Below are 22,788 nucleotides of genomic sequence, written 5' to 3'. Positions count from 1 at the left end.
ACGCATCCAGATGGGGCTTGAAAAGTCTCCAGAGAAGGAGACTCCACAATCTCTCTGGGGACCTTGTTCCAGTGCTCTGTAACCCTTACAGTAAAGAAGTTCTTCCTCATGTTGAGGTTGAACTTCCTGTGCTCTAGCTTGCATCGCAAAGCTAGAGCCTTTGTCCTATCGCAGGGCACAAGTGAAAAGAGGTTGCCCCTTTTCTCTTGACACCCAGCCCTCATATATTTATACACATTAATCAGATCCCCTCTCAGTCTTCTCTTCTCCAGACTAAAAAACCCCAGGTCTCTCAACCTTTCCTCCTAAGGCAGGTGTTCCAGTCCCTTCATCATCCTCGTAGCCCTCCGTTGGACTCTCTCCAGTAGATCTCTGTCCCTCTTGAACTGGAGAGCCCAGAACTGAACACAATACTCCAGGTGAGGCCTCACCAGCGTAGAGTAGAGGGGGAGGAGGACCTCCCTTGATCTGCTGGACACACTCTTCTTAATGCACCCCAGGATACCATTGGCCTTCTTGGCCACAAGGGCACGTTGCTGTCCCATGGATAGCTTGTTGTCCACCAGGACTCCAAGGTCCTTCTCCACAGAGCTGCTCTCTAGCAGATCGCCTCCTAACCTGTACTGGTGCATTTTATTACTCCTTCCCAGGTGCAGGACTCTGCACTTACTCTTGTTGAACCTCATTAGGCTCCTCTTTGCCCAGCTTTCCAGTCTCTCCAAATCACGCTGAACGGCTGCACAGCCTTCAGGTGTTATCAGCCAAACCTCCCAGCTTCATATCGTCAGCAAACTTCGTATTACTCTTTCCTTTAACAGACTCCCATAATAGATTTTTTTTTTCCATTTCCAGTATTCTCTTGATGACTGTTTAGTTCTGATTCAGAAAAGATGAGAAATACCACAGTCAGAAGTTGCCTGTGGGTCATGGCAATGCTACATTGGTGTCTTGGTGCTTCCAACAAGTCCCATTAAGTCTTCCACTGTACAGAAGAGTTTCTTAGTGAGGGAGGGAAAGATTCTCTGTATAGAATGGCTTTTATGATGTACTTCCTCTATTTTTTTTTTTTAAATGTAGCTCATCAGTTAATTTTACCAGCTCAGGAAGCTAGTAGGTAAGGATTTCTGTGGGCTAAGCTATGCGTTTATGGTTGTCAGGATGCTGGGACAACCTGAAAAACAATCTCATCTTCAGGAGCAGGTGGTTGTGATGACTACTGAATGCTGCTTGTACTGATAGCGTGCTGCAATTAAACATAGCTGTGGCCATTTCATTTCTGTTATTTAAGCATATGTAGTAATTTCTTTTTTCATTTTGTGTAGCAAATGGGCAGTTTCTAGAATCTCACCTGTGAAGAGGTGGGAAGCCATTCTTTTAACTTTCTCCTTTTCCTTGTATGGGAATCGATTTGCAATCTGAATGCTAAACATGGATGTATAACTGTGAGGATCTCTGTGGTTTTCTTAACATTTGGTTGAAATACCCAGCTTATGTGTAGTTTTACAAAGTTTTGCTTTTGGGTTTTTCCAGATCTGGCTTGTATGGTGAAAGGGGAGCTTCTTGAGGAAATTTTGTGCCAATACATTTCTGCTATTTTCAGATAATATTAGAAGAGGAAATAATTGCCCTGTTTATCTATACATACTTGTATGTGTATGTATGGGACTCCTCTGGGGGACTTAGCGTGGAACAACTGGTTGAAGAAGTTGAAACCTGTTAGAAAAGATCCTCGTGGAAAAAGCGCCTTTGAGTGTTGACCTTTATTTAGCTAATGAGTAGAGGGTCTGTAAATAGGACTTTAAAAACACGTGACAATTCAGGTATGATTTCTAGATCAGCATCCATGCAGATCATTGATTCCTGTCTAGGAAGCGAGTGGCAAAGTTTTTTGCCTCTTTTCACACTAGATTGGAGAAGCCTCCAATTCTTTGCACCGTTTTATTAATTGACTTCCACTTGAGAGTGTTTAATCTATGTAATTGTATACAGAAACAGAGAAAAGTTTAGGATGGAAACTGAAGTGAAGCAGGGCAGTGTATTCTTAAATATGTTAGCCAAAGGCTTACTATATACACTGCTCTCAGGTACTGGATAGGTTCCTTAGTAGCTGAGAATATGCTACCTCCATACCTGCTGTGCTAATGAGCAGGCAAGGATGATTTCTTGTAGTTGCTTTTTGGCAGGTTCATGAAGAGCAACTGAAGCACTGGAGCTTTCTGCAAGCCTTGAAAAAGTTGGGTGGTTGGGTTTGTTTTTTTTTTCTTCTTCCAGCTGTAGAAGTGCATCACTTGTAATTTCTTATTTTGTATAAAGCTAGTGCCCTCAAACATAAAGTATTTCTCTACACTTACAAGAGTAGAAGTCCTGCTTTTTAAGCTGCAAGTAGGTTTTTCTTGAGAAGGTAGTCTGTTCCTCTGTAAGAAATCACGGGTACAAGGACTGTACAAATTGCATGGCATTAGTGTATGTCCTTTATGCTGTGTTGTGGAACATTCATTGTCTGTCTGCTGTACTTCTCAACTCATTTTGGGGGGATTTGATAATTTTTAATGAGAGCTTAATTTCATTTTCAGGAAGTGGTCAGTTGCCTATTTATTAATCTGTGATACAGAACTATTAAATTCTTCCTAATTTAAGTTACAATACAAACTCCTTTGTTTTCACTGCTGGTTAAATTATTTTTTAAGTGTATGTGGGGGGGTGTGAACTGAAAAACTAGGATGTTTCAGAGTTGTCTTCTGCTGGTACTCTCTGTGTTTTGCAAATCTAGTGATCAGTTTTCATTCTGGGCACCAACAAAACTGATAGTGCTTTCACTTTTACACTCTTTCGCCTTGTAGAAGCTATGAACAGTGCTGGAAATAGACAATGGCATGTTTGCAAGGGAAGACAACTCCAGAAAAACTGTAGAAGGGCCAGAATATCAAAATCTACTGGGGAATTTGGGAAATGGTCTGTCTATGAGCTTACATAGTACAGCTTATGCCACCCTTCTCAGTCACCTGGTGTTTTGGACAGGAGGTGTATGGTGGAATTACGTTCTAGGGTAGCAGTCATCAGTTGATACAAGAGTCTGAACAACTTTATTTTTCCTTCTTTTGCTTGGAAATAGTATAGGATAGCACTGGGGAGTGTGAGTTCAAAAGCTCTATAAAAATAGATTCTGTTGCTTGGTTTAAGGGTGGTCAATGCAGTAAATTCTTCACTGCATTGGCCAGTCTCTGACTTCTTTCACAGTTAGGAATACACTATTGTTAGTTTACTTATGGTTGAAATTAAACTTTTACCACAAAATGTTTCAAGTCATGAGTCTTGATGCTTTATCTGCTGATGTAATATTTAAAGTAGATACAGTCTGGTCAAGTCGATAAGATTGGAGATTAATTTTCATCACTAACTTTGGAAACTCCTTAAGTCTTAACAACAGTGCCGGTTTGAATCTTTCCAAAGTGAGTTGGCTTTGTACATTGTGTTTAGCTATAGTTAGGTATTGACCCATGGGCACTTGCTGATATGTGACTTGCAAAGTATTTGTTTATATCAGAATGACATCTGTAAATACATTTTCTTATTGGGGGGGATGCTTAAACTTAACTGCAGTCTTGGAGATACTTGTATAGATCATAGACATTGCCTTCAGCAGTCTCTTATTTCTTTAACTCTACTAGCTTTCAGAAAAAAAATTATTTAATTATACAGTAGCCAATAAATTACTGAATACAGTGTGTGTTTCACTGAATGGCTAAATACAGATTAACTAGCAAAAATGAGAGCAAAATTTGAGCATATGTTTGAAAGTTGAGAGAGAGTGCAACTTTGCTGCTTGCCTATCCTTTCTCAATATTTTATTCTCCTTTTTGAATGAGGGTTGCTTGCATCTGTGTTGATGAAAACAAATAATGCCTTGGAGTTCAAATGCTCAGCAAGTTCTTCTTGGGCTTTCAATGAACTGCCTGAAGCTCCATTTAATATAATGCCCCATTGCCTGTTTATCTATCTTACCTCCTTGTCTAAGCAGGCTCAAATAATACTTCGTAAGAAATAAATTAATCATATTTGCCTCTCAGATTTTTGTCCCTAAGACTTGGAGCACAGTCATCAGGTGCTTTTGTTATGACTCTGCTGGTAATCTGTTGCTTGTTACTGGCTGTGGTGGCTCAGTCATGGGCTCTGGCCTTTTCTTTCTGGTTGTGGGGGAAGAGCTCTTGTTTTCTGTAACTGATTCATAGTGTGCCAGGTAGTACAGCCGAACTAATTTGCAAGGTTCTGTCTTGAAAATAGAATGCCTCCTGGAGTACATATTTTAATTTTTGCATTCCTTGCTACTTTTAGTTAAGACTAATAGAAAACCTCTTTAGCTTTGGAACCTTGTTCATGCAATTAAATCTTTGTTCTACTTATAAAATGGTTTGATAAACTTTGAGTTCCGTGTTTTCACCCTAAAGCAGTATTTTTAAAGAAGTTCAGAGCTGGAGTATTTAAAGAAAAATCATTCAAAGCCAAGGTCATTCAAGTAATGATAGATTATTTTCTAAGTTAGTATTTTATTAAAAGGAAAGAATGCAAGTAAGTACTCTGTTTTAAACTGAAGGTGAGCAGTCCTTTATCAGAGCAGTAGTTTCTGCATTGACAATGTCAGCCCTAGCTTTGAAATTTACCTTGGAGTAATTAGTGATATGGTAGGAAACTCTAGTTTTATGCAGTGTTTGTCCAATCCTGAACTGATTCCATAAGAAACTTGCAGTGGCTGTTGTCAAAATATTATGATGGGCAGCCCAACTCTCTGCATCTCGTATACATTTTGGTGATGTCAAGCAGTATGGAAATACTACTGAAATTGAGCTGGACTTTTTTTGTTAAAAGAGGAACTATAACAACTTCATATTAAAGATGAAAACGCAGTCTTCCCAGAATTGTAACATCTTACCTTGGAGTCAAAGGCAATTTACAGTACTGAGTTAAAATAGGACTCTGAAATAAGACGAGTACTTTTTTTTTTCTTAACTCCAGCAAGTGGCACAAACGCTTTGAAAGTGCTTTATAGGTTTTTTCCTTAGTAATGTGTAACTTGCCTTTCCCTGGAGAGGGAGGGCTGCAATATCTTTGCTGCTGAAAATCCCAAGATAACAGAAGCGTTAGGGGGTACAGCACAAAGATACCATAGATGTTTTCAAAGACTCCTTCCATCTGACGTGACTAACCTTGAACCAGAGCTGATAAACCCTGCTGGGCCTAGGCTCAGCCATGCTGTACTGCCAGGCTACTGTGCCCCTCACTCAGGCTTCCCTGGAAATGCGACAGCCTGGACATCACGCTGGTCTTGAGCAGGCTTTGTGCGTTCCTGCTGTGCAGTGCTGGGGTCAGCGAGCCCTTTCAGAAGCTGGGGGCTTGAAAAGGACAATGCTGAGACTCTTGGTGGGTCTTCGTGGGCCAGCAAAGCCAGAGCAATGTGCAGGTTGGCCCATTTTTGATTCCATTCACAGGCATATCATCCACAAGCTGAGCTAAGATCATTTCGTACCACTGTGTGATCAAAAAAGCCATACCTGCATTACACAGTATTTAACTGATGCAGGCTCATTCTGCTCCTTAAATTTTTGATGGTAGTCTTAACACTTTTCTGTATCCATGCCGCTTCATGCTGGATGTGATGCCGCTTCTTCTCCCTGCATTGGCATAACCCAACCTGAATTGGGTATTTCACACTCCCATCTAGTCCAGATCAAATTTCTACTGCTAGATAGTTCTGCGTGGATTCAGTTCTTTGTGAACTTTGAACTGTGGCTAACTCTGTGGGAACAGTGTGGGCTCACACAGCGTAATAACTTAGGCTTTGCTTTGTCTGACTGTTGCACTGCTGCTTCTGGACCTGAACTGGCTAATGAAGCTGTACAGTTGTGTTTATTTAGATTATAATTCATCTGGGTAGTTCTGTGTAGAACTAACTCCAGTGTTCTGAGTAAATTATCAGGTGATAATTGAGATTTGACTGCATTTAAAATAATTTCTTGTGGAACTGTTCTCCTTGGAAGCAGTTGCTGTGGCATGTTCTCTTCAGGAAGGTGAAAATCATAAGATGCTTTTAATAAGGACGATTGTTGGCTTAGGTAGATGCCATTCTAAAGGGCCATTTTAACCCAAAGCGTTTGTGATCTAGCATGCTGAAAATTTTAGGATGCCATCACTTTTGAAAGATCACAGTTCTTAAATTTCATACAGCTTTTCAGAGTCTGCTTCTGCTGTTTTGCTCCAGACTGCATTAGCATATTATAGTAAAAGGAAAATAGTTTTTTTCTGGGGAAGATGAGGGAGATAGGATGGAAAGGGAAATGCAAAGATTCAAAGAGAGAGAACTTGGTGGTGTTTGCAGGGAAACAGGGTGACATATAAAGGTAGCAATTACTTAAGATCAGCTGATTTGCCCTGTTCTGGTGAAGTTTTATCTTAAAAGTGCTGGCTAGCTGATGACATACCAAGGCTTGTGCTACTCCTAGTTGTGGAACTATGCTGTGCACTGGAATACTGAATTAAAACTCTTCGGCCCTTCTGATCTCGTGGTGGCTATGAGGAATTACGCAGATGCTGAATAAGCAGCAGATGACTGATTTGGGGGATAGTTGGGGGACCTTGTAACTGCTTTTTCCTTACTCTTTTGAGTAGCTTCTGTATTTCCATTGGTGAGAACACAGCATTGTTTAGACTTGCAAACCTTTGTCAGATTTGTTGAAATTGCTTTTATGTTCAAAAGTTAAGTGTCTGACAGAGGCCAGTAATTTGATCACGGTTTGTTTTTTAAGGAAATGAGACTTTAAAAGGGTTACTAATTCCTGTCTTTAAGTTATTATATTGTCCTTGTAATATTTGCATTGTAATCTCTGTATACTTCGATGTAATCAAAAGCTTGCAGGAAAGAAATAAATTTACCAAGTTGGAGTATTGATAAATAGAACAAATTTAGAGTTGGATTTAGACTTAAAATGTATTCAGGTGTGTTATGGGATGGAAGTGGGTGTAGTTATTCATAATGCTGTGCTGTAGTGATATGATGAGGGTGGGCATTGACAACTCAATATCATAAAGACAGAATAAAGACACTCAGAAGCGCCTTAACCATATTATTATAGAACTTCATTACTGCAGTATTTTGTGTTACAGATCTGATTTTTTCCTATGTTAACCTGGCATTTGAACAATGTTTCTAATACTGAAGAATTAACTTCCTTTTTTTTTATTTCATAGTCCATTCTACAGTAGTGTTTCAGCACCCTTTGTTTTTGTGTATCTAGTCAGTATTCTGGGGCATTTTTGTTTTCTGCAGACTGAGGAGCGGAAAGAAGACTTTTTTCCTCACTGAAAAGTTGTAGGAAAGCTTGGACAGGTAAACTATCGCCATTGAACTTCAAGTCGACACTGTGCTTTTAGGTACTTGGCCAAGATGGCTTTGTAAAGGTCTGGAAGAACTTTGGTGAATAAATCTAAGGCAATCATGAATTGTTTATAATAAAAAAGGAGTAATTCTAATAGATGAAAGTGGAAAGGGAATGGGAGATGCTAAGCTCTGTGGCTATCATCTTATTTACTATTGATGATAAATAAAGAGAAACCCCTTACAAATAACAGAAAACATCTCAGTGCATATGTGTATAAAAAATAATGTGCTGGTTCTCTGTGTGAACAGTGGTATTATACAGAAGATTATGTATATGTTTCTTTCAAGATTAGTATTATTGTCAGTCATACTGTTTCATTTAGTGTGTGGCTCTTGTTTCCTCTGCTTAGTCTGTATGAGGGAACAATTTCTGAGAATAATGTCCATTTTGAAAGTGATCTACTCTTTCCCATGAGAAGCTGGTATCAGATGAGGCTTGGGGGAGAAGGGGGAGGGAGCAGAATCTGTATGCAACTGTACCTCGTTACAGTTTTGAATATGTGGAAATTGCAGTTACGTATATTAAAGTTTTCTATTGTTTACTTTTTACTATCTTATGTTTCTGAACGTAGAAGTATACTTTAAAAAAATTATTATTTTTATTTGCCATTTGATTTTGTACTTAGGGTGATAAGTGACCTTTGGATACAAGATATTCCTCGCAAGTCTAGCATGGTAGTTGTCCTTGAGGTCTAATTACAGTCTGTTCCTCTAGCTCTGAAGTTCTTGCTAAAAATGCACTTACGATCTGAGCTTCGTTTGTTCACAGTTGAAATTATATTGGCCCCTTCTTTGCAGCTGGTTTATATTTTTCTCATCTTCTGTAATTTTCTTGGTTCAGGAGCTTTATTAATAGGTTTTTTCCTTCACTTGGGAGATCATGTTGTTTCTAGTACTATAGTACACTTTTAGCAAATCACCCTTTTGTGGAAGATTAGGTAAATTACCCAAGTTTTCATTTAAAGCTAGCCAAGGAAAATGGGAGACAGGGAAACAGCAAGGAAATTTTCTTTTTTCTGAAATGTTTTAAATTTTTACTTTGACCATCGTGTATTTTGGCTTCTCATCAGCTACTTGAATAAACAATTAGATTTTAAGTATGTCTGATTTTTTTTTTTTTTTAAAGGACATCTGAAAGCTTATATACTAGAAAATGTTAAAAAAAGTCAAGGAATTAATTATTACTTTGGGTCAGTTAAGCAGCTCAGCTCTTTCTTACATGGTGTAACTCTGACAAGAAGATCTTTAAACCATCTTGTTGTAAAGATTCAGTAAAATGAGACAGTGCAAGTATGCAAAAAGACCCCATTTCCTACATCATATTTGTAGAATATATTTAGCTGGAACTTACCTACATACCAGTCTTTCTTCTTGCTGCTGGTTAGTTTTGTCTTGGATGGATCTGTTTAAGGCCTTCAACGTTCTAGTTTTCCCATACTCTAATAGTAACCGTATCTTCAGTTTCTCTGCCTATAGATGAGCAGTATTAGGGTGAAGTTACTCCGGATGAGGTGGGGCAATTTTACCTTTGCAGTCACTACAAAGGTATTTACTTCTCTCAGCCTCACGCTCCTCACGCTTTCCTTCCCAGCCTCCCCAGCTTACATAGCTGCCACCCTGAGTATTCAACAAAGAAGTGGGTAGTTTTTGGTTACATTGGTAAGTTGGATTTGCTCAGTTCCCAGCCTGGCTCTCTGGGTTCCTGCAGGAGTGCTAATGATTGTTGGGAGTAGTTGAAATGCATGGCTATGGATGCTGTTAGTAGTGTGGTCTTGAACTGGGTTATGTCAATCTTGAAATTGGGTCTAGTGCAGGGCAAAGATGTTTGTGTGCGTGGAAAGTAAGAGGGGGAAAAAGAAGGACTGGACAGTGAGAAGGTCTAAGAAGCTTTAACTGAGAAGAAAACCTTGCTAGAGCAAATTTAAGGAAGGAGAGTAAAGTTGAGCCCAGAGAGCTCAGGAGTAAATTGGGGAAGGCATTGCTAACACTGCTAGCTTGTGAGTGCCTGGAGAAAGAAGCAGCCACTGGAGACAGGGGACAAGGGAGCTGAGCCTAGGATTGGAGTGCCACTGCTGAGAGAGATCCTAATAGATCATGGAAGGAATGACTGTAAAGCTCTGGAGCACATATTATCAATTCTTATTGATGAGAGCACACGAGCTGCCACTTTGACGTGCTTCAGATGCTCTCAGAGCACACGAGTGTGCCTCAGCGCATCCTGTGGGAATCACTGCCTTAGGAGTGAAACTAGGGGAAAGTCTTACGCACAGAATCAATTTGCAAAGGGGGGGCTTGTCACAGTAAATTTTTTTTGAAAAAGTTTGACGTGTTTGTTACTGCTGGGTTTGAAACACTAGAAGTGTGGGAGACTGGGGAGGCAGCAGATTAAGGGGGATCTAATGCATGTAGGATGCTTGAATATGGGAGGAAAATAAAAGGAGTGCTTTATTTACAAGTAGATGAGTCTGTTTTAACTACTGGCCCATTCAAGGTAGAAGAAAACTAGTTTGGAAAGGGAGCGAGACATCATCAATTGGAAGTGAAAGCATATGCAGCAAGGGAGTCCTTACAGAACTGACTAAAATCAACAAATGAACAGGAATGATAATGAGTGCAGTTGTTCCTATTGCTTTTCTGTCTGTAATTTTTTCAATTCAAAAAAATATTAGAAAGGCTTCATAATCAATTATTGCTGTACTTCAAGCTGCATGTGTCGCTAAAGAGAGGTGCTGTGAATCGAGAGTATCCACAACGTTGAGCTTCAGAATAAGCCAGGAGTTCGAAAGCCTAAGATTTAAATGTTGGTTGTGAGGATGTAAATTAGCTGAGCTGAAAAGCATCATTTCTGCTAAGAAACAAAAGAGAGAGCTTCAATTAAGGTCCAGGAGAAGTCCTGCAAGATGTGTCACTAACCCTTTTGGTAGTGGCACAGACTTAGATCAACTTAAATTCAGTGGAAAACTGCAGCCTCAGTGTGGTTGCTCCTGTTTGGAGCTTCCTGAGTATTTTCAGGAACAAGAACAATATTATTTCTAGGTACAGAAAACAAAAGGGAAATCATGTATGTAGCCACTATATTAATTAGCAATGATTAGTAAATAAGACTAGTTGAAGTTGGTCTACATGTGAGATGTAGAATGCATAAACAGGAAGATCACAGGTTTCTCCAGCTAGTGCATATACCTCCCTATTTTTTTGACCTAGGGCATAAGCTTCAGTATTTCCATAACTTCTACATTCTGTACTCTGTATGTGGCAGTTGTAGCTTTTAAGGGACCAGTTTATTTAACTTTCAGTTCTTCAGTTTTTCTTAATCTCATAGAGGGAAATTTGGGAGCGTTTCGAACTATTGCAGTGGAAGGGTGGCTCTGGAAGTGTGTGGTTTTTGAGTAGGGTGATGTGGGGATGAAGGAAGTTTTATAAATGTATATGTAAGATCCTACAAGTTAGAATTAGGTTTGTTGCTACTAAATTATGGTCAACAGTTTTTGTGTCAAGTTTGAAGGCATTCATCTTAATGAAACAATGCTCACAAAATTTGGAAAACGAAGGTTTTATGAACCTTTCATGCTGGGCAAGTCTTTTCTTTTTTTTTTTTAGATACTATCTATTGTTAAGGATCTCTCTTTTGTGTTCAGCTTGACCTAAATTGTTTGACAGAGTTGTTGGTTTCTTCAGTGCTGTGCTTTGGCCTTAAATGAGTCAAGTGTCATGGTAATTTGTGGTGTTTAAAATAAAAAGTAGTATCAAGTGATGCTCATCTTTTAGTCTGCTTGTCAGTTTGTACAATAACACTGTACTTTGTCCAGTGTTATGTGGGGATCTTTAAAACCTTCTAGGAGTGAGACAGAAAAGTTGTTTGTTTTTTTTTTTTTAAGTTTAATAGTATCCTATTGAGAGACTGCTTTTTGTGTATTTTTATATTTGTGTGTGTGCATATGTATATGAAAATAGGTATGTATGTGCATATGTAATGTCCTTATTTCATAAGTATTAGTTTTGTGTGATTATTCTCTGAAGTGGTATTCTTCTGAACTTTACTTTCTGACCTGTGCCAGCAGCCTTTCATTAGCTTTAGTTTTTGGAAACCTGTATTGATAATCACATAGGACCTCGCAAGGCTGAGGAAAAGAGATAGAGGTAGGGATTCTGAAGAGCTTGCTTCTGTTAGAGAATCTTTCCCACAAAGCTTGTTTGTAAAGTAGTTTTGTAAGCATGTGATACTTGAAATTTCATGTGAAGTGTGGAAATAAATACTTACTTTTGTTATAAATGAAATGATCAACTTAAAAGGAACACTAACATTCTCAATTTGTGTGGCAATTAGGTAATTGTAGAAGTGTATGGAAATTTAGGACAAGGAGGAAATGAGAATTGTGTATTGATAGTTGGAGAAAGGTATGTGGCCAGTAGACAGAATCCAGTGCCCTACTATATAATGGATTGATGTGTAAGTGGAGGTGTGGACTACTACTGATGTTTGGCTTATTAGAGTGTATAAGCATTTTTTAGATGGAAGTGGGACATTTGACAATACCTCATTGAAATATTTGGGTTTTGAGTTCAGTACATAACTGATCTGGTTTCCAGCCGTAATAAATGTGGTAAGTGTTTATCATTTTGCCAATTAGTGATTCATTATGGTTAAATGTTAGTATAGATGTGTCTATATTTGAAAGTAATAATCATCAGCTTAGCTAGTCTGAAATAACTTTATACGTACACTGCACATTGTTCTTATCTTGATAGTTTTGTGTGGGGTTTTTTTACCAATCTTATCAGGAAAAGGAAGTTAAGGTCTCGTGGTCATCTCAAAACGCAGGCTTTTAAAATCTTGGGGAAAAAAAAAGAAAAAAGCACCTGGTTAAAGAGTAAAATTGTTGAAGAAGTTCCATATTTGAAAGTGCACATCAATCAGTAGTTCCCAGTGAAGCTTATGAAGAGTATTTCGTAAGAGGATTAGAAGAAGGGGCTGTTCTCAGTCACTAATTTTCACAGCAGTATTCAAGAATACTGTGCAGTTTCTGTTTTCACGTTGCATCTAAACGGCACCTCTGTTTTCTGAAGCAAAAAATACGTAGATTTGGTTGAGGACTTTAGCTTCCAATATGAGAAGATGATTTATTGGATATTACGCATTTTCATGCTGAAAAACCTTTCACGTAAAGTTACTGTAACTTAAGTACTGGTGTTTATTTTTACAAATTTCTTTTTTTTCATGCTGTCAAAGGTAATTTCTAATAAAATAGAGCAATTGCACATTTTTTTCTGCTACTAATATGTTTATGTTTTTGTTTTCTTTAGTATCAGACATTGAAGGTGCTGATGGCTTGCAGCTCAGAAAGGAACATGCCCTCAAGATATTTGCTTACATCAATTCCTGGACACAAAGGTAACTTTGGAATGAGTTTGAGTGTTGATGATACTGGATCTCCACAGTAGGTTTCCCATCTTAAAAAAATACTGTAGAGTGAATTAGAATGGATAAGTTATTCATGTGTAGCTAAGTGATACTTGGAGAGTAAAGGACATTTTACTGCTTATAAAATAAAAATAAACATTTTATGTAGTGCATTTTGGGCAAAGCATATTTTGCATCTTGATTGGCATTCTGGATGCTGTAATAATTGTGTAGCAATAAATAGCTATATTGCAATGACAAATAATTTGATTAATATGACAAATAATTTGAGATTCCACAGTAAGGTTGTTTGGAATTCAGTGTTCAGCAGTGGTCAGAAGACCAAACTGAATTGTAAGAAATCTTGGGAAAAGTGTAGAGAATAAACTGGAAATAATTATTCTGGTATTTAGAAGACTCCCAAAAGAAAAAAAAGGCATGTCATGTTTTGGATACCTGCAAAAGCGGAAACCTCTTCTTCCTCATTCTGCCCAAAGAAGGCACTCAAAGCAAATTCATTATCTTATGGAATATGTTATTAGACACAGAGAAGGAATTTTAAATCAAAATAAACATCAGCAACAAAAACCAGAATCCTGTCATTTCTTGACAGGTCCTAGATCCCAAGTTTGAGAACAGCTGCAACCTAGTCATTTTCCAGGTCATCATCTGTTTAGAGTTTTGTTCCGTTGGACAGCTATAGCATGACAAATCCACCCTGGAGAAAAAATAAAGACTGGATAGGATTTAACTCTTTTTTTTTTTCTTGTGGTTTCTTTTTACCTTCAATATGTATGGTTCCATACTGTGAAAGAGTATGGAAAACAGCTCTTAACCTATTCAAAGCAGAGTCCAGCAGAGAGGCCACAGGAAGGAGTTTTACTTCATGTCCTGTTTCTACTCTGCTAAATAGGCTTTTGAGAGTTCTGCTTGTTGTTTTGTGCTTGAGGCCTTCGTTAAGAACCAATTCTTATTTTGTTACCTTTAATTTAAATCTCTGCTTTCCTTCAGAAGATCAGTTGGCAACTCAGCCTGAAGAATACCTTTTTCTTCCATCTGCACGTAGTGTTTCCATTTCATTTTTCTGGAAATTATGTTCAAAGAAGTCATATTTGTAGCATACTCATTTTTTCATAGATCTTTAATTTTTGGTTGAGCTCTTTTTCCTGTGAACACATTCAGATACGTGAAGACTTAAAGGTTTTGCACATACCTCTCTCTTGAAAAAGAAGTGCCTTTGCCCAATAGGGAATTTTCCAATATCAGTTGACATTTATATACAGATATGTGAGAAGTGTTCACCAGACTTTGTTTTCATTATTATTGAGAATAATTTGTTACAGCCGAGTGGGGTAGTAATTTTCAGGCATACGTGATGGACCTATTGTACATAGGTTTCCCCAAGGATAAATGCTTGAGGATACACTTGGATTTTTTGCCTGCAATTTGTTGTTGTAGTTTGTTAATATGAAAATACATTTACAAGTAAATCACAAAGTCTGTTTGTCAAATGGGTGAAGACACTCCACTTACACAATATTAAAAGGATTTTTCTTTCTGGATAGACGGAACAAAATGTTTTAGATGCTTCCATCGCTGTATCTGTGCTGGAACTGAGAGAATACTGAGTGTTATCTTTATGTCTAACTCACTGAAAAAAAATCTGTATTCAGAATGTATATGCTTTAAGAGCTGTAGCTCAAGGCTATGTTTGTATTCCCTCAAGAGAGGCAGTACCCTTTACCTGTCATAGTTCTGAGTTGTCTGTATTTTTTTTTTTCTTAAAAATTGTAATTTATTAAGCCCAGTTTCTACATTAAATGCTATGCTTTGCAGAATAATTTTTTATCACTTCTTATTGATGACTTCTTGCCCTATCTCTTGCCTGCTAATTTCTTTCAGAAATGGTATGTGTAATTTTTGTAGTATTTTAGTATCTGAGAACTCTAGTCATGGACTGGAGTCCATTGTTCTCCATGTAACAGGAGAAAGGTCTCTACTGCAGTTTATATAGCAGTTCCATTGTTTGTAGAGTTTGAGTGAGAAAGAACTGAGTCCATCTCAAAGATTCTGTTACAAGCAAGTAGCCTTTAATTTTAGTCTTCACTGAAGCACCCTTGCTTATTGCTTGCTTTCTGCTCCACTTTCTCCAGGATTTAGATCCTTTTAGGAGAATATCCTCCACCTTTTGTTCAGAATGAGGAGGTTGCTTGTTTGTATGGAAGAAGCAAATGTTCCCAGACAATAGGTTCTAGGGTATCTATCTTGGGGGGTTTATGCATCCAGAATCTCTTTGACATACATAGTTATCCTTGCCCACAAATAGAGCTATATTACATTTTCTAACTTGATGATTTGATTGATTTTTCTTATATTGATAAAAAGGTGGTGTATAGTTTCCCCCCTTGTTCTTTTCAGTTTACAGTGTATCAGTAGATAGTCAGAGGAATAATCTCTGAGCCTATAGTGAAGAAAGTGATGAAGATACTTGATACTGCTTTTTCCCATGGGAGTAAAGGGTACCAGTGTGCATGGGGTTTCTATCCAAATGCAGATAAAGGAAGTGAGCTTAAATACTCAATTAAAAATACAATTATTTTGCAGCCCTGTTGATATAAAAGTAACAGTAACTAGTTCTTACACAGCTGACAAGCATGTCAGGTGGTTTATTGCAGTAAATATCAATAGAGAAAACCAGTCAAGGAAATGGATTCAGGAACATATTGAACAACACTGCTTCTTTAGTAGTACGGTGACTTTGCCCCTAAGATTTCTTTTGTATGTTTTACTCACAGTGGCAGCTGCTAAACGATAACAGGGACTTCACAGTTTTGGTGAGCACTTGGAAGTAATGGGATGTTCACAGGGTTTAAGGAAAGCTTTGTGACTCCCACTTGCTGCCGGGTAGAGTCTGTCTCGTTTAGATTTCCTTACTTTTATGGGTCTGTCAAATGTTGTGTTGTTTAAAATGTTTTACTGTGAAGAGTCCTTTTTGTTCAGTTGCTCATTCTGATTTTAGCTGCTTCAGGAATTTTTATTTTTTTTCTGTTTTCTTACAGACAATGTCTGTGCTGTTTCAAGGAGTATAAACATTTGGAGATCTTTAACCAAGTAGTATGTGCGCTTATTAACTTAGTGATTGCCCAAGTTCAAGCTCTGCGGGACCAGCTCTGTAAACATTGCACTATTAATATAGAATCAACATGGCAAGATCAGAGTAATCATGCTGATGAGCCCTTGAATGTAGAAAGAGAGTCTCGTGAAGAAGAAAATGGAGAACGGCAAAAATCTATAGAGAAAAAATTAGATTCTGCAAGAACTTGTATCCTGACAGAGGAGGAGTCTGCAAAGAACACTGATGCTTTTAGCTTATGGAGCACTGATGAGAAGGAAAAGTTGTTGCTGTGTGTGGCAAAAATCTTTCAGATTCAGTTTCCTCTGTACACTGCTTATAAGCATAATACTCATCCCACGATAGAGGTATATCTTATCTTTGTGTATATTTAATTGTTTTGTGAAAGGTGATTTGTTCTCATTAATGAGTAGACTGTGCGTCATAGCTGCTTTCACACAGGATGGGCAAATTCAGCTCTCCTGTTGACTTCAGAACTTTTCAGAGAAAATTTTGAAATTACACATACTCTTACGCTTTCTTTAAAATATGCTTAATTGGTATAGGTAATATATTGATAAGTGTTGGATGGAACTGTACACTGAATTATTGTACTGTTTAAATAACAGGAAGGCAAAAAGGGGACTATAGCGAAGCCTTTCTTCCAGAAGGTAACCCATTAATAGTTTACTAATTTCTTTTCATTACAATCTACGGTTCTAGAAGCAAAGCTTCATAAACTGAGCTTTGTGCAAGACCAAACTTACTTGTTACAACAGCTGTTTAGTTGACTGGAATAACTGAGCTCTACACAAGTAGCTTTGTTCTACGGTGCTGATTTGTCTCTCTGATATTTGTTATGGCTACCGTTCACATCTTCCATATTTCCTTCTGAAAAAAACCCAAACAAAATAATTTTCAAAAATCCTGCTATGTTTAATTCTCATTTTCTGAAATAAATATAATGGTGTTAGCATTTCCTAGTTGAAACAATATAGTTCTTGGAAAGGTTGGGTTTGATCCAACTTGTGGTAGTCTAATAACAAATAAACAGTTCTTTTGCAATATTTGTATGCAAAGAAGATGTATATTTAGCTATATGAAGAAAGCTTCTATCCAACAAACTTCTGAGAAAGTCGAAGAGGAGAATTAAGCTACAGTTAACGCAGTCTTTTTTTATTTTTTATTTAGAGAGTTTTGGGAGTTCTGTTGGAGCTCTGAGAAGTTAAGTTTGCTTTTTAAATTTAAGTCAAAATGAGAAGATACCAAGTCATACATAATTTCTGGTTATGTATGCTAGGTTGGTCACAAGATATAATCAGTTCTTGTTGAATGAATCATGCCGTATCTGACAATAAATCTAGTTAAAACTCACAACATAGTGGGTTTTTTGAGTGGGCTGGATTTTGGTTTCTTGTGTTGTTCCAAAACATATGGGCCTAAGTTAACAGAGGTTGTTTCACAAATATATGTGTATAGAAAAATGAGGCAAAGTTAGGATTTGTGGATTTCAGGTTTCCCATCATTCATTTTGAACTGCCTTTTAAACTTTCTCCATACATAAATAAATCTGTAGTTCAGCCTCTGCAAGTAGGAACTGAAGAGGGTAGATCTATCCTGGCAGCTAAAAAAAAAAAAAAAAATCAATGACTACTTAAGTGATTTATCTTTTGTACTCCTGTGGGACACCTACTGAAACTAGCTTCGTTGGAATACACAATGAACAATTCTGGAACAGCTTTTCTATGTATAAGCACACTTGTTTCTTTCAAGTGACAATTTCATGTATTTTTTCCTTCTCTTTCAATTTCACTTCCAAATGATAAAAAGACAATCTCAGAGTGCCTGGTGGGATTTCTTTTTCACTTGATTTGCAGCCATAAAGTGGTTTGGACACAGAGGTGCTGTAGACTGCTCTACTGTGGCTGGCTAGCTAGACATACTAGTATATGTGGTTTGTTGATCATTTGAATTATTGAATACATTCATTAGCTATCCTAAAAACATGACTTAAAGGGAAGCTGAGAATGAAAAACACTTTCCTGAGGTACAAACAAGTGAGGGAAAAGTTTTTTACTTTTCTGCTAGACTTTTTGTGTTTCCAGGCGTGGATTATGGAGGTATGCTAGCCTGCCATACTTGTTGTGTACTTTTTTCCTTTTTGAGGGAGATTTTTTTTGTTTGCATTTAAAAGGTCCCAGCATCAATCATTTTTCTCAAACTGAGATTTTCTATATTTAGGAAGCACTAGGGTCCTGTTCTTCTAAAGTAGTAATGTTAGCTATTTTAATGTCAAAACTTTCTTCTACCATGAGTAACTCATTTACTGAGGTTTAGAATTTAATTTTGGATTTCAGTGTAGAGCACATCTTAGTTGAATTGAGACAAGTTATTAGTCCCAGTAATGGGAGCACTTTTTGTTTTAGATCAGGCTTGGACTCAGTCCTCAGGGGATCATAAAATAAAAATCCCTTTTTTAGGTGTGTCATCTATACTTGTAAGCTAAACAGATTCCTGAACAGACCAAATCTGCCAAGAATTTCGTGGGAGAAGCTGGTGTAGCTCTCCCTTGCCCTCCAAGTATTTCTTTTGCTGTGGAAAAGGGGAAATTTTCTGATGCAAAACAGACTCCAATCTCCACTCTCACAGACTTCAGAAATTCCATTTTCCAGATTCTTGAGGTGAATTTACGCAATTTCATTGAGTCATCACGTCCCAGTAAGGTTTCACTTTGCCTAGAAATGACCAATTAGGCTGTCATTTAAAAATGTCCAGTGGAAGGCTTTCACATGGTGTTATTACCTTCTGGTAACGATTTGCAATCAGTATTACTGTTAGCCTTTGCTCTGTGTATGCCCCCAAGATCTTTGTTCTTAATGACAGAAGACAAGTCTTGAAGCCTAATCCTCTTATCAGGTGCTTGCCAAAGCCATTTTACACATGACCATCTAGTGGACAAGAAAAACATTCATGTGAAAGTAGGAGGTTTTCCTTAGCTGAGGAGTTCACAAAGTTGGATGAACATGAACAGCAAAGCAAGATTTGTTGGTAGTCAAAAGGCTGTCTGCCTGTGTATAATCCTGTAGATTCTCTCCTTAAATTATGTGGGCAAAGAATTATTGTCCCTTACAACATTTTTAAAGTGAGAGAGTGGAGCCCATGGAAGCCTGATTGGTAGCCAGGAGGGCTGTGTACTCTTGACAGCAGAAGCTACCTTGAACAAGTGGCCTTGCAGAGGGCAGAAAAGTCACAGAAATATGCTGTGAAACTATATCATGTGCAAGTAAATAAAGCTTATTGACAAGTATATAGTCTAGATGCGTGTAGAATTAATATGAGTCTGTATAGACAGAATGTTTGTCTCAACTTTTCTTAAACTGATGAGAAGCTTAATGAAAAATATCTTTCTACTAAGTTTGGGTTTACAGAACAGCACAATTGGTTGCAGTCAGTTAGAGGTCAACTCATGTCAGGACATAAATATTGAAAAAAAAAAAAAAGTCTGTAAAGATAACATCTGGAAACACACCTTTGCTTCTGTTGAAATCTACCAGTATTTTTGGTGCCCAGAGAGAGAGGCCTTTGGGTCTATTTTTCATCCTAAACAAAATTAACTCAAAATATTTTTATAAATATGATTGGTTGTTTTTTTGAGAAATGTTCATACTTTGGAATTAGTTAACAACTTTTTTTTTTTTTTTTTAATGTATGGGATATCTTTCAAGAGATCTTGCATACAGGGTGGTTTAAGACTGACTGTATGCCCTATTCGTGTTTTCATACTTACTCTGTGCAGCAAGTGTAATACCTGGAATGGACACTTCAGAGGGAAAAAAAATCTAGAAAATGGAGGCTCTTAAAATCCTCTAGAGAAAGAAGCAACTATGTAAAGTGCACTCCTGAACTTTGCACTGTCTCAGAAAGAACAATGAATCTGAAGGCAGTTACCCAGCCATTGAGCGGTTCTTGACAGAGGATGAAATGAGAGAGGAAAAAACCCAGGTGTTTAGAGTTCTTTAGGTGTCTGTAGCTGCAATCCCTGATTCTTTGGAATCTTACTATCTCTGCTTCTCTTTTCAAGTAAATATTTACTTGGAAGATATCCATAATTAAGTGCCCTCCACCAAGATTGTCTCCATGTTAGACCTCAACTAGTACATTTCATCTGAAGTGATGCTGGTTTTTAATGCCACGTTAGATTCCCACAAGGAATTTGCTTATTTCCTTATAAATTTGATCTTGAGGAATTCTCAGTCTCTGTTCTGTTTCACATCTGCAAGAACAGAAGTCACATTTCCAGACTCAGTCTCTCAACTGCAACACTTCTAGTAAGCTTTGCAGGACTCGTGCAACAGACCTCCATGAGTTTTTGATTTCTGTATTCTAAGAACTGTAGTTCACTCGACAACAAATCTCTGGTTTATTCAAGAAAACTAATGAAATTTCTCACACCATTTCTGCAGTTTTCATGAGCAGAGCGCTGAACACCTTTTGTTACTACTTGAAAACATACCACCCACTGGCTTCAAAGACATTTTAAAAATAACTGTTAAAGTATCACGAGTTCAGGCATGACTTAGAGTTCAGCAGAAGAAAAAAAGAAGATAAATGCTTAGCAATAATATGAGCATATTGAATAATTCAAAATGTTTGTATCACACTTAATCCATCCAAAATTGCTTGCCTCCAGCATCCTCTGGTACAGTTACAGAAGCTTACTCCTACACAACTATTTGAAATATATTCAGGAAACTTCATTTAAAAACTTATCTTTATGTTAAACTTACATTTGATTTGTGAGTATGAGAACTCAGTGTTTGGCATGGAGGGATGGGAAGGAGAAGAATGTGTGCTGCAACTACCTGCAAGTATCCATGGCAATGTTGTGGTTTTACAGTCACATTTTATGGTATCTTCAGTGCCCTTTTGCCCCCAGCCATATGCAGGATACACACAATATGTGTAACAACCCTAATAAAAAAAATTCCTGCTTTATACTGCCCAACAAGTGGGTGTTGTGAACATTAAAAAGAAAAGCTATTTTTCCAAACCCTTTTCAGTTTAGTACTTCTAGAAGAGGTCTCTTGTTGCAGCAAATAGCTAACAGATTGATAGGGTGATACAGTTCCTTTCCCCTCTTTAGTTAGCTTAATCCTATAAATAGTATTAGACACTTATTTTAAATGATGTGTTTTGTTATATGTAAAAGAATATAGCAGTTGAAGGTAAAGAATTTTAATATTCTGATGGGAATGAATTAATTTGACAGTTTAGCCCCTTAAGTCATTAAATGTAGGATTGTAGAACATCCTACATTTCATCTAAATTCAGATGTTTGAATATATGCCTCATCTTTATGCAAAAATTGCATTCAAAAGCACCTAGATCGATTCGTTCTGTAATTCTCAGGCTGGTGTGCAGCCAGTGTGCCAGACTATCCCCTTTGCAGTGTTCCTGGTGAAAAAAATTGGTAATCTGAAGGGAGGTGGGATTGAAGAATGACCTGTTAATCTAGCCATTGAGAGCCACTGCTGAGATGTTATCCTAAATGTATGTTTGTGTACTTATAAATACGTCTTAACTTACTTATAAATACATAAAATGACGAACTGGAAAAGTATGTTTTGCCATGTAAAAGTAGAGCAAAGCTTGAGCTTCTGTCTTCTAAATTAGTGATTCGTTTTTTTCCCTTAGTTGACTATAATGTCTGTTAATGGTCAGTTATTTTTTGTTCTATAAATGTACTTTTATTGCTTCAGTTAACTTTAATTTTTTTCTTTTTAAACAGGATATTTCTGCTCAAGAAAGCAATATATTAGGGGCGTTCTGTGATATGAATGTAAGTTGTCCATTTTTAAATAGGTGCACATTTCCTAGAAACTTGAAGTAGCCATGTTCACTCCTCTGTATAGATTTGCGTTATACTAATATAGCTTTTGAATTTCATGTATGTCTGAATGGATCTAGTATTGATTGTTTAAATTCTTCTTTTTTTTTTTTTTTTTTTTTTAATATTTCTAGGATGTAGAAGTACCATTGCACTTGCTTCGTTACGTTTGTCTCTTTTGTGGAAAAAATGGCCTTTCCCTCATGAAGGATTGTTTTGAATACGGAACCCCCGAGACACTGCCATTTCTTATAGCACATGCATTTATCACAGTGGTATCTAATGTAAGTATTGTCTTTAAATTGTTTAAAAACACAAAAAGTAAAAGGACTGAAGTCTGGAAGAATTCTGTAAGACCAGGGAGGGAGAAAAAAACTGTAAGATTTTCCATGTTAGGAATGTGAGGTTTGCTACTCCACTGAGCATTTCATCATCCAAACCCTATACATCTCCTGTAAGCACACAAGTAGTTTTGCTAGTTTGTACCTAGATAGGAAGATTGTAACAGCCCCAGAAAATACTTATAAGAACGTTGTCAGAGGTCATTTCTGTCCCTGAAATTGTGTCATGGAAATGTTTTGAGCTTCTTCAGGCTATATTAGCTTTTTTACCTGTTTCCTGTGAGACACAAAAGAAAAGCCTATGGATTTCTTTTCTTCTCAATATCCTGTAATTTTATATCATTATACACATTTGCAGCATAGAGGTAACTATCTTTTATTTTCACTTAGTTTTAGAATACATATCCTTCATCATTTCTCCAATTTTGAAATAATAGTGATTTTTGACTAGCAGAATTACAAATTGATTTTAGTGGTGATTTGAAAGAGATTGGTGATAGAAGTAAAAACCAGTCTCTGAAGAAGGACATCTGAGGACTTAGTGTAATGTGAGAATGTGAAGTCGTGACCTGTCTTGTGGGTGTTACATATGGACAAAAAGGAAAACAATTGTTTGTT

The 22,788-nt window shown here is 37.3% G+C and overlaps 1 protein-coding gene across 14 annotated transcripts in view; it reads left to right on the top strand.

Annotated features, from left to right (window-relative positions):
* USP34 (ubiquitin specific peptidase 34) overlaps positions 1–22,788 on the top strand; it is a 139,809-nt gene that overhangs the window by 7,740 nt on the left and 109,281 nt on the right. For all 14 annotated transcript variants that reach the window (XM_068410804.1, XM_068410851.1, XM_068410820.1 and 11 more), the window contains exons 2-5: positions 12,734–12,821; positions 15,890–16,310; positions 21,731–21,781; positions 21,964–22,113. In XM_068410804.1, coding sequence (XP_068266905.1) covers positions 12,734–12,821; positions 15,890–16,310; positions 21,731–21,781; positions 21,964–22,113 — 710 coding nt within the window. The remainder of the gene's footprint in view (positions 1–12,733; positions 12,822–15,889; positions 16,311–21,730; positions 21,782–21,963; positions 22,114–22,788) is intronic.

This window comes from Nyctibius grandis, chromosome 1 (assembly GCF_013368605.1).
Source record: "Nyctibius grandis isolate bNycGra1 chromosome 1, bNycGra1.pri, whole genome shotgun sequence".
Classification (NCBI taxonomy): Eukaryota; Metazoa; Chordata; class Aves; order Nyctibiiformes; family Nyctibiidae; genus Nyctibius; species Nyctibius grandis.
Note: the sequence above shows the minus strand (reverse complement) of the source record. Positions and strands in the feature narration are given on the sequence as shown.